The 12,872-nt window shown below is 48.3% G+C and overlaps 1 protein-coding gene across 1 annotated transcript; it reads right to left on the bottom strand.

Moving 5' to 3' along the window:
* Positions 1–359: 359 nt before the first annotated feature.
* On the bottom strand, positions 360–12,858 carry RFC5 (replication factor C subunit 5). Its single transcript, XM_047827649.1, has 11 exons — positions 12,679–12,858; positions 11,069–11,133; positions 10,663–10,799; positions 8,711–8,790; positions 7,547–7,620; positions 5,654–5,813; positions 4,784–4,865; positions 4,263–4,392; positions 3,410–3,487; positions 2,312–2,366; positions 360–1,251 (listed from the first exon to the last, which is right to left on the bottom strand). The coding sequence occupies exons 1-11, from the start codon at positions 12,741–12,743 to the stop codon at positions 1,155–1,157; spliced, it is 1,023 nt and encodes a 340-aa protein (XP_047683605.1). The 5' UTR covers positions 12,744–12,858; the 3' UTR covers positions 360–1,154.
* Between the last annotated feature and the right edge of the window lie 14 nt (positions 12,859–12,872).

The following is a 12,872-nucleotide window of genomic DNA, read 5'->3' as shown; positions in this document are numbered from 1 at the left end:
AAAATACCACCTCTCAAACCAAGTGAGTACAGCAGGACAGCGGGGAATGGCTGGGGCCAATTTTCAATTTTGTGGTTATCTTGAAATGTCACAGCGTAGTCTGAGAGGCTCTGGGCGGCTTCCCCGAGGCCCCACTTTGCCATCAGCTGCAAACTTTGCTTGGTGTCCTCGGGGAGTGGGTTGAACGCGAATGATGGAAGTAACCAACTTCTCCCTTTTGAATAGTATAAGAACCTGACACCTTTGTAAAGAATAGCCTCCGAGGAGAGCTTATTCTGTGATACCAGAGATGGGGGAGGCTTTTCACATAGATTCAAGTTGAATGACCGCGTGTTTATAATCGGCGAAGGAGTCACTCGTAACACAGCCAACACGCAAGCTGCTTTATTTTTATTGAGAAGAACACTATCATAAATGCAGCCTGTTTGCTCTAAAATAAACTGCCACACTGCACAGGGCCTCGTCCTTGCGGCTTCGAGTCCGGCCCACGCTTGCCTGCCCTCCTTGCATTAAGGAGGGAGTCCTAGGCCTGGCCCCCACGGGCACAAAGTGACTCTTCACTGTCCACACCGCAGTTAGGAACCTACTTTAAGAGGAGAAATAGACACTTTTCAAGTAAGGGAACCTGAGGCCCTGTGCCTCAGGTTAATGGGCCAGAAATCCATTAACACCTATTTTTGTCTTCATTAACACCTTTATAAAGTAGATATGGAGATGGTGCCACAGATTAGATTTACACACTTGATTCTGGAGATGTTCAGTTTACCTTGAGTAATCGAAGACACTGGTACCACATGAGATTTGGAAGCCTTTTGTTCTAGACCAAAATGGGGTAGGCCAGTTTCCTGCCATCTAAGCAACTGAATGGTAAAAAGCCTTAAGGCTAAAAGAAAGCATTTTACTCTTTTTTCCTGTAAAACAAATGGGCAGTGCAATAAGAGAGCTGTATATTAAAACTGTTTGCTATATACCTGCTCCAAACACAAACATGGTACTTTTTAAACCTTTGCCCACCCGTGTCTGGAACAGTTTTCCAAAACTTGGGGTGACTGTGGCTTCATCCCCCAGCCCGCACAGCAGTTCATCCCGTGACAGAGTCCCCTCTTCTCCAGTCACTCTGGGGCCCACGAATGGTGGCGAACGGTCCTCAGCATTTAGGCCTCTGTGACGATCAGGTCCCTGGTGACCTGGAAAGCGGCTATGAGGGAACTCAGCTGAATCTTCTCGTTGGTGCCAACAGAAAGTCTGTACCTAAAAGAAATCAAACAAGGTAAGAATAGAGAATATCACAGACAGCTACCTTTTGACAAGAGAACAGTAGAGATCAAAGACGGAACATCTGCTGAAGGAGGAAAGGAGGCAGTAAAACTTCATCGTGAACAGTCCTCTTGAATGTGTCCCCTAACATTTTCTTCTCTGCCCTGAACACTCATTTATAATTCGATCCAAACTGGTGAGGAAAAGTTAAATAAAAAAATTGTTAGTTGTCAACGGCAGCGTCCTGAACTTAACTTTGTTCTAGCTGTACAGGGCTGTGCAGAATTTACATGACTAAGGATTACTTCTTCACTCGCAAAATGAATTGAGAGAAATTATCATTCAGATTCCCTTCCTCTTAATTCACTGGGAAGTATGGCTGACTGTGGTTCTGTGCTCTAGTAAAAGGTAAAGCAGGACACCGGTAGTCTATCTTGCCACCTTTCAGGCGCCCAGCCAGCAAAGGCAAAATCACGACATTCACAGCGTGGGGCTAAGGGACCTAAAGTGCGCATGTGGAAAGCCAAAGATAGCAAATTAGAGCTGGCCCTGTGTTGGCCTCTGTTTTGAACCCAATGCTTTTGTCTACTTAAATGATAGCTGCCAGCTTCACTGGGGGCTAATAACTGTGTTTATGGAGCCAGGCAAAGTGGAAAATTGAGTTTATGTTTACTTTTCCCCCCAATATGCTTTGCTATGCCAAAATGCTTTAATAACAGCTGGATAGCCGCTTGTCCCCAAGTGACCTGGATGTCGGAACCAAAGCAGGCCTTCCAAATAACAGCATTTCTAGAACCGACGTGGACCAGGCCTCTGAGGCCTAAGGAGAAGCCTTTATCTCAAATATGTAACTGAGCTGAACCTGTCCTTATGTTTATTCATATGTTCTTTAGATACGCAAATCATGCCCTTCCCCATGTTTCTTTCAGCGATCTCACCACAAACGAGATTGTGCCATTTATGAATGATGTAGACAAAATTGCAACCACGCAGGTAGGAGGGAAAAAAAACACTGCAGGGTAAAAAAAGGAAAAGAAAATTGGGAAATACTCACTCAATGTCTGCCATTTTGGTCAATAAATGTACTCGAACTGAAGATGGAAAGTCAACTGGGGGAAAAAACAAAATCAACTGAGTGAGGTCTGCCACTCGCTGCTACCAAAAAAAAAAAAAAAAAATCACACCATGATTAGGAATTTAAACATCAGGTGACACTAAACTTGTCTGGAGGCCTCAGATCACCAGGGACCGCACTTCTGAAGAAGTGAACACTACAGGTTTTCAGTTTTTACCCATTTTGTGAGCAGGTTCCAAAGTGGTCACAAGGACACAAGATCAGCAGCACTGCTTTAGCAAGGGGGCAGCTCTAGAAGGGAACTGGAAAGCCCAGTTCTCACTTGCTGTCCCAGTTTTACAAACAAATGTAATCAACTGAATTTTAAACGTCTATTCACACTCATTTCCCACAAAGTGCAGAGCTGGGCTTGAGTGGACCATGTTCTCGGGCAGCGGTCGTGCCGGTTGGCCCGGTGAGGGCCTGGAGAGGCCCCGGCAGGACGATGGCGGACCGGCAGGACGAGTGTCTGTAGCTGGCTGTCTCGGAAGGATGGGTTTACCCGAAAAGGCCACACAGCAGATCGCCTGGAGCGCCTGAGAAAATCCTGATGCCCAGTTCCCTCCAGAAGGCCAACTGAATTGGTCTGGGGGGCCTCCTATACACTGCCAAGGAGGAGAACCACTTCTCTGTACAGAAGTTACGACCAAGTGTGGAACTTCACGTGGTTCGCTTCAGACTGCTTTGGTTTACACTGAAGACAGATGTTCCTCCTCCTCTCCTTTTGGGGGAAGATACCCTTAGAAATGACAGCGTGAATTACAGCATACTATTTGCTGCTATAAAGTACAAACCCTTGGAGGAATGAAAGTTGGCCCTCAGGAGTTTCTTTCCCCAGCAGTTTTAGAGGTTGAGAGAGTAGCTGGGGAACAAAGTTTCAAATAGCAACAAGACAAAACTAAAACTGAGGGGTCAGGTTCATACTTCATTCCTGTTTCTTCGCTTCCAAAGTGGAGCCTCATGTTCCCTCCCCACCACCCTTAAAGCCCGCCACACGCCTCCCCCCTCAGCTTCTCAGCTAGGAAGAGCCTGACTTACCTCTGTGCACAAACAAGTGTATCTCTGTCAGGATGTCCTGTAACGCCAACCCCTTCAGTGTTTTCAACTCTGTAATATCTAGAGAGGAATGGTTACGGCAAAAGGCACAAATTCCAGGAGAAACCCGCTGCACACAATTTTGAAGCCAGACTCTGGTCAGAGTGACTTTGGGAAGTAGGGTTTTTAATCCTGACACGGATGTTTCTTTCGATTTGAACCTGCATGCGTTGGACCCCAATTCTTATCTTTATTTTATTGTAGAGTGAAGAGTGTGTAAGGGAGAAGGGCAGAAGGAGACGGAGAGAATCCCAAGCAGGCCACCTGCTCAGCTCAGAGCCTGACACGGGCTTGATCCCATGACCCTAGAGTCATGACCTGAACCGAAATCAAGAGTCAGACGCTCCAGCGACTGAGCCACCCAGATGCCACTCCCCCCCTTCTAAAAAATTGTTTTTATCTTCAACAAGAGCTTCCTTCTGTCTCGTAGAGAACAGAGCTAAATGCATCTCCCAGAAGGCTACCCCTAGCTTTCCATTTCACCGCAAAATGAGAATAACAGTGGCCACTTGAAAATGATCACATCTGCCACCCCAAAGTCTAACTGCTTCTCTCATCCGTGAGGAAAGTGGCTTCAAGCCATACCCAGGTCAGAGCCCTTCAGGAGGAAGGGCTTTAAAGGCAGGGAGCCACTCCACCCAGAGACCTGTTGTTCCCACCAAAAGCTGACCAGATACATACACAGCCAACTGTCTTTTGCCAGTAGGGTGTAGACACCGGCTGCAGCCTGGGCTCCTGGGCCAAGTTCTGGCCTGAGGTACCTAATGCGCCATCGGCAGGACGTGAGAAAGGATACTTCTGTAGGCTGTCGTGAAGTCTTGATTCAACATCCAGTCCAGAATGTTGGCGATGTCTGACTTGAGTGGGTGCCCAGTGCAGGTGTAGACGGTCTCCTCTGTCACCTTCCCAAAGGCCATATTGGTGCTCTGTGCGGATAGAGGGGAAGAATCACGGTGGCCGTCACCGCGGCGGGTCAGGAGGACACCGGAGGCAGCGATACAGGTAGGCAGTAATGTTATGTGGGTGCAGGGCAGCTCGAACCCTGCACGGTGTACCCTGGGAAGACCTGGCCTCGTGAGAGGATGCCACTGTGGTGTTACAGCTGCAGCGTCCTTCCCTAACTTTCCCTTGTCTCCAGCAAATTATTCTTGCAATTTTTCAAAACACAAAGGTTAGGGGGAAATCTTTGGTACGTTGTGAGACGGAGATCTTACCAGGTGTGGATTTCTGAATTTCTAGGTTGGCTGTGCTGCTGCTTCTTTCTTGAGAAACTATTCCAAAGCAGTGCCTAAAGATTTGCTAGGAGTAGTACCATACCTGCAGAATGTTCAGAGCCCTTCGCATATCTCCGCTGGAAAGAGTCACAAGTGCTTTCATCCCATCCTCACTTATGTCCACCCTGAAAGGAGAGAGGCAGGAGGACCTCAGGGGCCTGGAGAGCGCGAGCGTTCACCAAGGGAACGAGATGGCCTGGAATGATTAAGGCTTTGAAGTAACGAAAGAAAGGGAAGGACGGAGGGAGCAGAACTCTCCTGATCTATAGGAGATCACTCTGGTTTTAAGGAGTGTGGGCTTCGCATTTATAGGAGATCTATAGGAGAATTCACTCTGGTTTTAAGGAGTGTGGGCTTCGCATTAGCAGTCACAGCCCACTCAGTCTAGAAAGACCCTTATTTAGGACCAGGCATCGCCATGCTGAGCGACGGGCTTTGAGTTCTGTTCTGAGAGGAAAGAGCACCGGCGAGGCCCGGAGCACGAAGCCAGAGCACCCCCTTCAACAGGCAGCAGCTGGGGTTGGCTACTTGGCAACCTATTGATTCTACAGAAGGCAAAGTCTCGGTACCTTCCCTTCTAGTCAAAAAAGGCTAGAGGCATCTTAGCAGAAGGGACCTGGCAACATGCAGTCTCCAATGACAAAAGGAGAGTAGGAGGAAATCGGGACAGCTTCCACGGGGGAGGAGGATGGAATCAGGAGAAGAACCAAGTGCCGTTTACGAAGAAAGTCCAGGAGATACCAGAGAGGATGACGACAGCTGACAGCCCGATGCTTCCTCTGTGCCCGGCACCCTACTTCGTTGTCTACACACATGATCACCTGTAAATGTCAACCGGCCAGCCATCCCAGAACCCGGCCTACGCTGCTCAGTCCCCAGGGCCCTCACATTCCCTGCTTTCCGATGTACTTACTTCTCTTCTTCTACAACATGTTCCAGGCGGGGAACCATGAGTTCAGGAGTCAGAGGACCGAATCGGAACCTCGTACAGCGGGACTGCAAGGCGGGGATGATCTTTGACAGATAGTTACAGATGAGGCAAAAGCGGGTATTTTCGGTAAATTTCTCAATCACTGGCAAGGAAAAAGAAAACAACCTCGTGTCCATTCGGATTCTTCAAAAGACCTGGAAACCCTGAACTCTTCCATGGTCACGTGAAGGGTAAAGAAAACAAGAGGTGCAGATTGCAAGCATGGAGGGGATGCTACTGTAACAAGAGAGGCGGTCCCTGTGGAGGTCAGGATGGGGGCACCGGCCACTCTCTGGCCAAAAGCTGATGAACCGGTCATCTCTACAGGATTTTATAAAATGCTTCCTTTTTGATGACTTGCCCTGATTCTGGCACCCCTACCATCGCCCTCCATAGCACCCTGCCCCTGCCATCCCCCTCCCCAGCACCCCTGCCATCCCCCTCCATAGCAACCCCGTCCCTGCCATCCCCCCCCATAGCACCCTGCCCCTGCCACCCCCCTCCCCAGCACCCCTGCCATCCCCCTCCAGAGCACCCCTGCCCCTGCCATCCCCCTCCATAGCAACCCCGTCCCTGCCATCCCCCTCCATAGCACTCCTGCCCCTGCCATCCCCCTCCCCAGCACTCCTGCCCCTGCCATCCCCCTCCAGAGCACCCCTGTCCTTTTGCATAAAATTCTATGGCAGGTTGGTGATGCCCCACCTTCTCATGGCGGGGCCGGGGGTACCTCCGTGTGGACTGTCCGGTGCACTTTGTCTCGAAGCCTTAGAGCATTCGAGAGAGTGATGAATTCAGAGAAGCTTATGAAACACCAGTTTCACTCTGCAGTTTCCCAGTGCTCTCGCATGGGGATCTGCCCAGACTGACAGCCATTCCACGGAGCAAATGCTGAAGAAAGGCTGCCAAGGCTTTTAAGATCAGAAGATACGCTAACTGTCCTCCTCCTCCTCCCAAACATGGGCTGCAATCCACTCCTTCTCCCCCAGAACTCCAAAAGATTGTTCTTCTCTCCTAGTTGGTTACCTCAGAATCTTTTTTTTTTTTTTACATTTATTTATTTTTGAGAGACAGAGTGAGACAGAGAGGGAGAAGGGGAAGGGCAGAGAGGGAAGGAGACACAGAATCTGAAGCAGCCTCCAGGCTCTGAGCAAACAGTCAACACAGAGCCTGATGTGGGGCTCGAACCCACGAACCGGGAGATCATGACCTGAGCCGAAGCCAGACACTCAACAGACTGAGCCATCCAGGTGCCCCAGTTACCTCAGAATCTTAATGCCAGAGATTACCAATGTCCTTTCAGAGAAATCAACTGCACCAGGCCCCTTAAGACAGACAACTAGCGTGATACTCTCCTTCCCTGCCAAATCATTCCCTTGGCAAATAGAGAAGTCACGTCAGCTTTCTGAGTGCGACAACATTTCCAGTATTATTTTCTTGGCTACTGTGTATCTCGGGGTATTGAGAGCAGAAAGGTCTACCTAGCAGCTGAGGACTACAAGACGTTCCGTACCCCCTCTCCTCATCAAAGAATGCAAATTCTCAGCCCCAAAATGAACCCAGTGGAAAAGGAGGATGCAACACCTGTGTCTGGTCGGACTTGAAAGTCCCAACAGGGCTTCTCCCTTTAAGCTGCTGCAAGGGGAAACCCCCAATACAGGGAGATTTTTGTTCTAGACCGTCGGGTGGGATACACAGAGAAAGGGAAACCGATTTCTCTGGGCCAGAAGAAGAACAAAAATTGTCAACAGCCCATGTCATTATCTCATGTCCAAAGTGCCTAATTCTCCTTCTAATGCACTCATGAGCCAACACACTATACCCGACAGGTCTTCCTACCTCTCCTCAAGGCGTTCTGGGCGTCTTGAGTCATGGCGTCAGCTTCATCCAAGATCACTAGTTTGAAGCCTTTCCTAGGAAAACAAACGGTACCATATGAAGATTTATTATTATTGTTTTATTTTAGACAGTGCACCTGTGCAAGTGGAGGAGGGGGTGGAGGGAGAGAGAGAATCCCAGGCAGGCTCCACACTCGGCACTGAGCCCGACACGGGGCTCGACCCCACGACTCTGGGATCACGATCTGAGCAAAAATGAAGAATCAGACGCTCAACCAACAGAACCACCCAGGCGCCCCCGAAGATGTCTTTAATCTCCCTTCAATCTCCAGGCCGAAACCTACATGTTCACATTTGTGCCATCGGGCCGGGCCTCAGAGAGTCCACTCCTCCTTGACCTCTGAGTGAAGCAAACAAGTGTGGCTGTGCAGAGGACATGCCCATCACTCTTTCAACTCTTAAAGGGAACTGAGGCCTGACTTTTGCATTTTTTGTTACGCTGCTGCCTCTGGCACCTTCACCTTTGTCTCCACTCCGTGTCCTGTTGCTCTGGCCTTGCTTTTTTCCACCACCTCCACTCCTGCCTGCCTTCACCTTTCCCTTTTTATCCATCCTCATCACAATTTATTTTTGTTTAAATTCAAACTAGCTTAGGGGCACCTGGGTGGCTTAGTCGGGTAAGCATCTGACTTTGGCTCAGGTCATGATCTCACGGTTCGTGAGTTCAAGCCCCGCGTCGGGCTCTGTGCTGACAGCTCGGAGCCTGGAGCCTGCTTCGGATTCTGTGTCTCCCCCTCTCTCTCTGACCCTCCCCTGCTTGTCCTCTCTCTCTCAAAAAGAAATAAATTAAATTAAAAAATAATAATAAATTCGAACTAGCTCACCTGGTCCTAGGATGTAATCGGTCTTCAGTTAACTACTAAAACAAAGTTAACGCTTCCCCAAGGAACTTGCTAATATAGCAAGTTCTGAGATGATGTTTTATTTTCACATTTGCATTATATCTTACCACCATCCTTGTACTTTATCTCTTTTTAATGGCTACTTTTGACAAAGGTATTGTGTACCTTTATAGACTGGCAGAGGGGGAGGATTTAAAACATTAAGCTCTGTCATCTCACTGATCAAAACCTCTAGGGAGAGAAATTATACAAATAATTCTTACTTAAATATTGTCCTTGTGCTGGCAAAGCTCAGGATTGGTCCCCGAACGATATCTATTCCTCGGTCGTCTGAAGCATTCAGCTGAATGTGGAAGAGAGAAGCCGAAATAAATTAGACGCATGTTGGTGAATTATCTATGAATTAATTTATCTTTTCATCAGTCCAGCTCGGCAAGCTAGGTCTCTAGGTCTAACAACAGCTAAGAGATAAACACTATTAAGAAACCAAGATCATTGGGGCGCCTGGGTGGCGCAGTCGGTTAAGCGTCCGACTTCAGCCAGGTCACGATCTCGCGGTCCGGGAGTTCGAGCCCCGCGTCAGGCTCTGGGCTGATGGCTCAGAGCCTGGAGTCTGATTCTGTGTCTCCCTCTCTCTCTGCCCCTCCCCCGTTCATGCTCTGTCTCTCTCTGTCCCAAAAATAAATAAACGTTGAAAAAAAAAAAATTAAAAAAAAAAAATTAAAAAAGAAACCAAGATCACAATTGTATTTAAAACTCACAACTCACTAGATTGGTACATTACATTCTGAAAGGCCAACAACTGTGTTTCCTCCCCCTTTTGAGGACAATCACCGACATACTCTGGAGGAATAACTAATTGGCCTGGTCACAGTGACCACCTCTGGCATGAGCAGAATCGTGTTCAGTTTTAGCTATCGCAATCCAGAGCAACCCCAAAGTTACCAAGTCTTTAATGCATGGAATTAAGAACACTGGTGGCAGCAAGGTTCTAAGATCTCTGACAACAAAAAAAGTTAAACACTTTTTTTTGGGAATAGACAATATTTAGAATTCTTTTTTTTTTTTTTTAATTTTTTTTTTTTCAACGTTTTTAATTTATTTTTGGGACAGAGAGAGACAGAGCATGAACGGGGGAGGGGCAGAGAGAGAGGGAGACACAGAATCGGAAACAGGCTCCAGGCTCCGAGCCATCAGCCCAGAGCCCGACGCGGGGCTCGAACTCAGGACTGCGAGATCGTGACCTGGCTGAAGTCGGACACTTTACCGACTGCGCCACCCAGGCGCCCCTTTTTTTTTTTTTTTAATTTTTTAACGTTTATTTATTTTTGAGACAGAGAGAGACAGAGCATGAACGGGGGAGGGTCAGAGAAAGAGGGAGACACAGAATCTGAAACAGGCTCCAAGCTCCGAGCAGTCAGCACAGAGCCCGACGCGGGGCTTGAACTCACGGACCACGAGATCATGACCTGAGCCGAAGTCGGACGCTCAACTGACTGAGCCACCCAGGCGCCCCAATATTTAGAATTCTGAGATCTAAGTCTATCAGTCAAATCTCAGCAGCAGACAGATGGCAGACTCAGAACTCAGTGGTTTGAAGAGAATTCCGTGAAGAGAGATTTTAAAAGGTATTGGTGGGGTGTGGGGAAACCACGAGAGCTACGCAATCTCTCTGGGACTATCGGGGCCCGTTACCAGCCCCAGGTCCTCAGAAATGAGTTGGGGAGTGGTGTTGGCATCTGGAGAAGGCAGTGTGACTTGCTCTGTGGTTCAGGATGCTGTCAGCCTGTGGTGGCCCCCAGGGCAGAACCAGGCATCGTTCTCCTCTGACTCCAGCCAGGACCCCTATCAGCCAAACCTAACCAGGAGCCCGAGGACCAGGCAGCCTGCAGTCAATATAGCTTGGCCTTCCAGGGCAAGAACAGGGTGGAACAACATGAAGAACAAATCTGGACAGCAAGCTACTGAGCGACCACTCCCTGAGTGACCACTGAGTGTTTGAGTAGAAGTTGGCAACGGCAGAGATATTTATCTAGCCCTACAGCTGCCCCTATCTAATGCCAATCCAGACCGAAACATCAATTCCAGGAAAAGTGACTCGAAATATTTTATGTCCAGCAAAGCAACTTACTTGTAAAGTAAAACAAATCTAAGAGAAAAACAAACAACAAATCTAAGAGACTCTCCTTTGTAGACTAAGAATAATCCTATTTACCTCCAAGACCATGGAGCCAAATTCCTTATCTTTGTACAGCTGTTTAGCACAGGCTAGGATGGTAGAGGTCTTTCCTGTCCCTGGAGGACCATAGAGAAGCAGGTGCGGCAGTCGGTCTTCGCTAATAAATTTCTGAACTGGGGATTGGGAGGAAAGAGAGACCCCATCAGTTTCCGGGAGTTGCCTCATTTGCTGTGGGCCCTTGAGTTGGGCTGAATGCACATCAACCTCACATCCAACTCAGAGGCAGATGCAGGAATGAAAAATGGGAAGGACTCAGCTCTTAGAGCAACATTCCATAAAGCTCAATCAGATCTTTCAAGGTTATTACTCAGCAGAGACATCACCAAGAAATTCATACAGGTCCTCCAACCAGACTAACAGCAAATGACACATGGATGCTTACTGGTACTCAAAATGTCCTGATGAGAAATCAGATCATTCAGTGTCTGTGGCCGGTATTTTTCAACCCTGAAATACAATTTAGCATGGATTATAACATATACAAATGCAAGGACATGCTGTTACGTGCAAAAGAATCCTTTCATATCCTAACAAAAAGAGGAAGAGAAGCAAAATCCTTTAAGTTTGAATACAGACCCCTGGTTCTCAACCAGGGGCAATTTTGTCCTCCAGGAAACACTCGGTGATATCTGGAGACATTTTCAGTTGTCACAACTGCATAGAAGGTGCTACGGGCCTCCAATGGACAGGCCCCAGGGATGTCACTAAACATCCTACGATGCACAGGATAGTCACCATGTGCACACCCACCAAATATCTAGCCCAAAATACCAATAGTGCTGAGGTTGATAAACCCTGCTCTGATTTCCCCTCTCCAGCTGTCTGCCTATAAATAATTTCAACCTGGATGGGCACCTATCATTTCAAAGTAAATTAAAAACTGAACTCGTTCCCAAATACACATCAAAGATGAATGGATAGATAAATGGCGGTCTATCCATACAAGGGAAGGCTATTCAGCCATAAAAACGACTGATGCACTGATACCTGCGACAACATGGATGAACCTTGAAAACATGATGCTAAGTGAAAGCAGCCAGTCACAAAAGGCCACAGATTGATTCTACTTATATGAATATCCACAATAAGCAAATTCAGAGAGAGAAAGTGGATCAGTGGCTGCCAGGGGTGCAAGGGGATGGGGTGGTAATGGGGGAGTCACTGCCAACAGGTATGGAGTTTCCATTTGGGGTGATGAAAAGTTTTGGAACCAGGCAGTGAGATGGTAGCACGACATCCTCAGTGTACTTAATGTCACTGAACTATACACTTTAAAATGTTCACAACTGCACACTGTATGTTGTGTGTTTTTTCCACGATAGAAACAAACTGAACTCCTTACTAGACAAGACCGACTTGGAGCTTTCCGAAATCAAGCCAAATCCTATCAGTTTCTAAACCATCATTCAGATGCAGGTGTGAAAGTAAGACGGTTTGGAGTGCAAGCTCTGAATTCACCTGGGTTCAAATCCAAACCTATTTTCAAGCTCTGGACCTTAGGCAAGTCATTTAACCTTGCAGTATTACAACTGGAATAATAACAGCACATACCTCCTAGGGTCCTTGTAAAGATCAAACATCTAACAGGGTCCTTGGTGATCTAACAGGAAGCCATTTAAATACCACTTAACTAGGGAGCGTTATCATCATCATTATTTCAGTTTAGAATTTGAACAATAACTGCACTGAAGATTACGCAAGAGTAGAGGGCATTTTGGCACGGAAGCCGATGCAAAGTCGGAAGGGACTGAACCGCTACGCTGTCACCCACCGCCTAAAAGGGATGGGGGCGGTGGGATTAGGGCAGCGGAAGACATGACAAAAGTCCTAAAAGAACGGAGGGGACCGGGGAGTTGCGGATGCCAAGGCGAACTTCTGGGGCTCCGTTCGGCTGCAGGTCGGGGGCGGTGGAGCGAAGTCGGGCTGCGGCCGCTCCACTTGACCACCCAGGCCACCGATCCCCTTCCCCGCGGCAGCCGGGCCTCCTCCTACCAGGGCAGGTTTCTGATCTTGGCCTCCGCGGGCTGCTGCTGCTCCTTCTTCGCTGAGGTCTCCATGGCGGGGTGAAGAAGGTGTCCGGGTCCGCTGGAGTCGTCGCGTCCTCCGGGGGCCTGCACAGCCACTAGCCACAAGCGGACCCCGAGACCCTGGCACTTAGAGTTCGCGCGCAAAAGCAACTCTCGCGA

Source organism: Prionailurus viverrinus, chromosome D3 (genome assembly GCF_022837055.1).
Source record: "Prionailurus viverrinus isolate Anna chromosome D3, UM_Priviv_1.0, whole genome shotgun sequence".
NCBI lineage: Eukaryota > Metazoa > Chordata > Mammalia > Carnivora > Felidae > Prionailurus > Prionailurus viverrinus.
This window is presented reverse-complemented; position numbering and strand designations above follow the sequence as displayed.

Coding starts and splice junctions, on each gene's coding strand:
- RFC5 (XM_047827649.1), bottom strand. CDS start 12,743: ATGGAGACCTCAGCGAAGAAGGAGCAGCAGCAGCCCGCGGAGGCCAAG. Junction 5,814..7,546: donor CCAGAACGCCTTGAGGAGAG/GTAGGAAGACCT, acceptor TTTCCTTGCCAG/TGATTGAGAAATTTACCGAA. Junction 3,488..4,262: donor CTTCACGACAGCCTACAGAA/GTATCCTTTCTC, acceptor ATTCCTCTCTAG/ATATTACAGAGTTGAAAACA.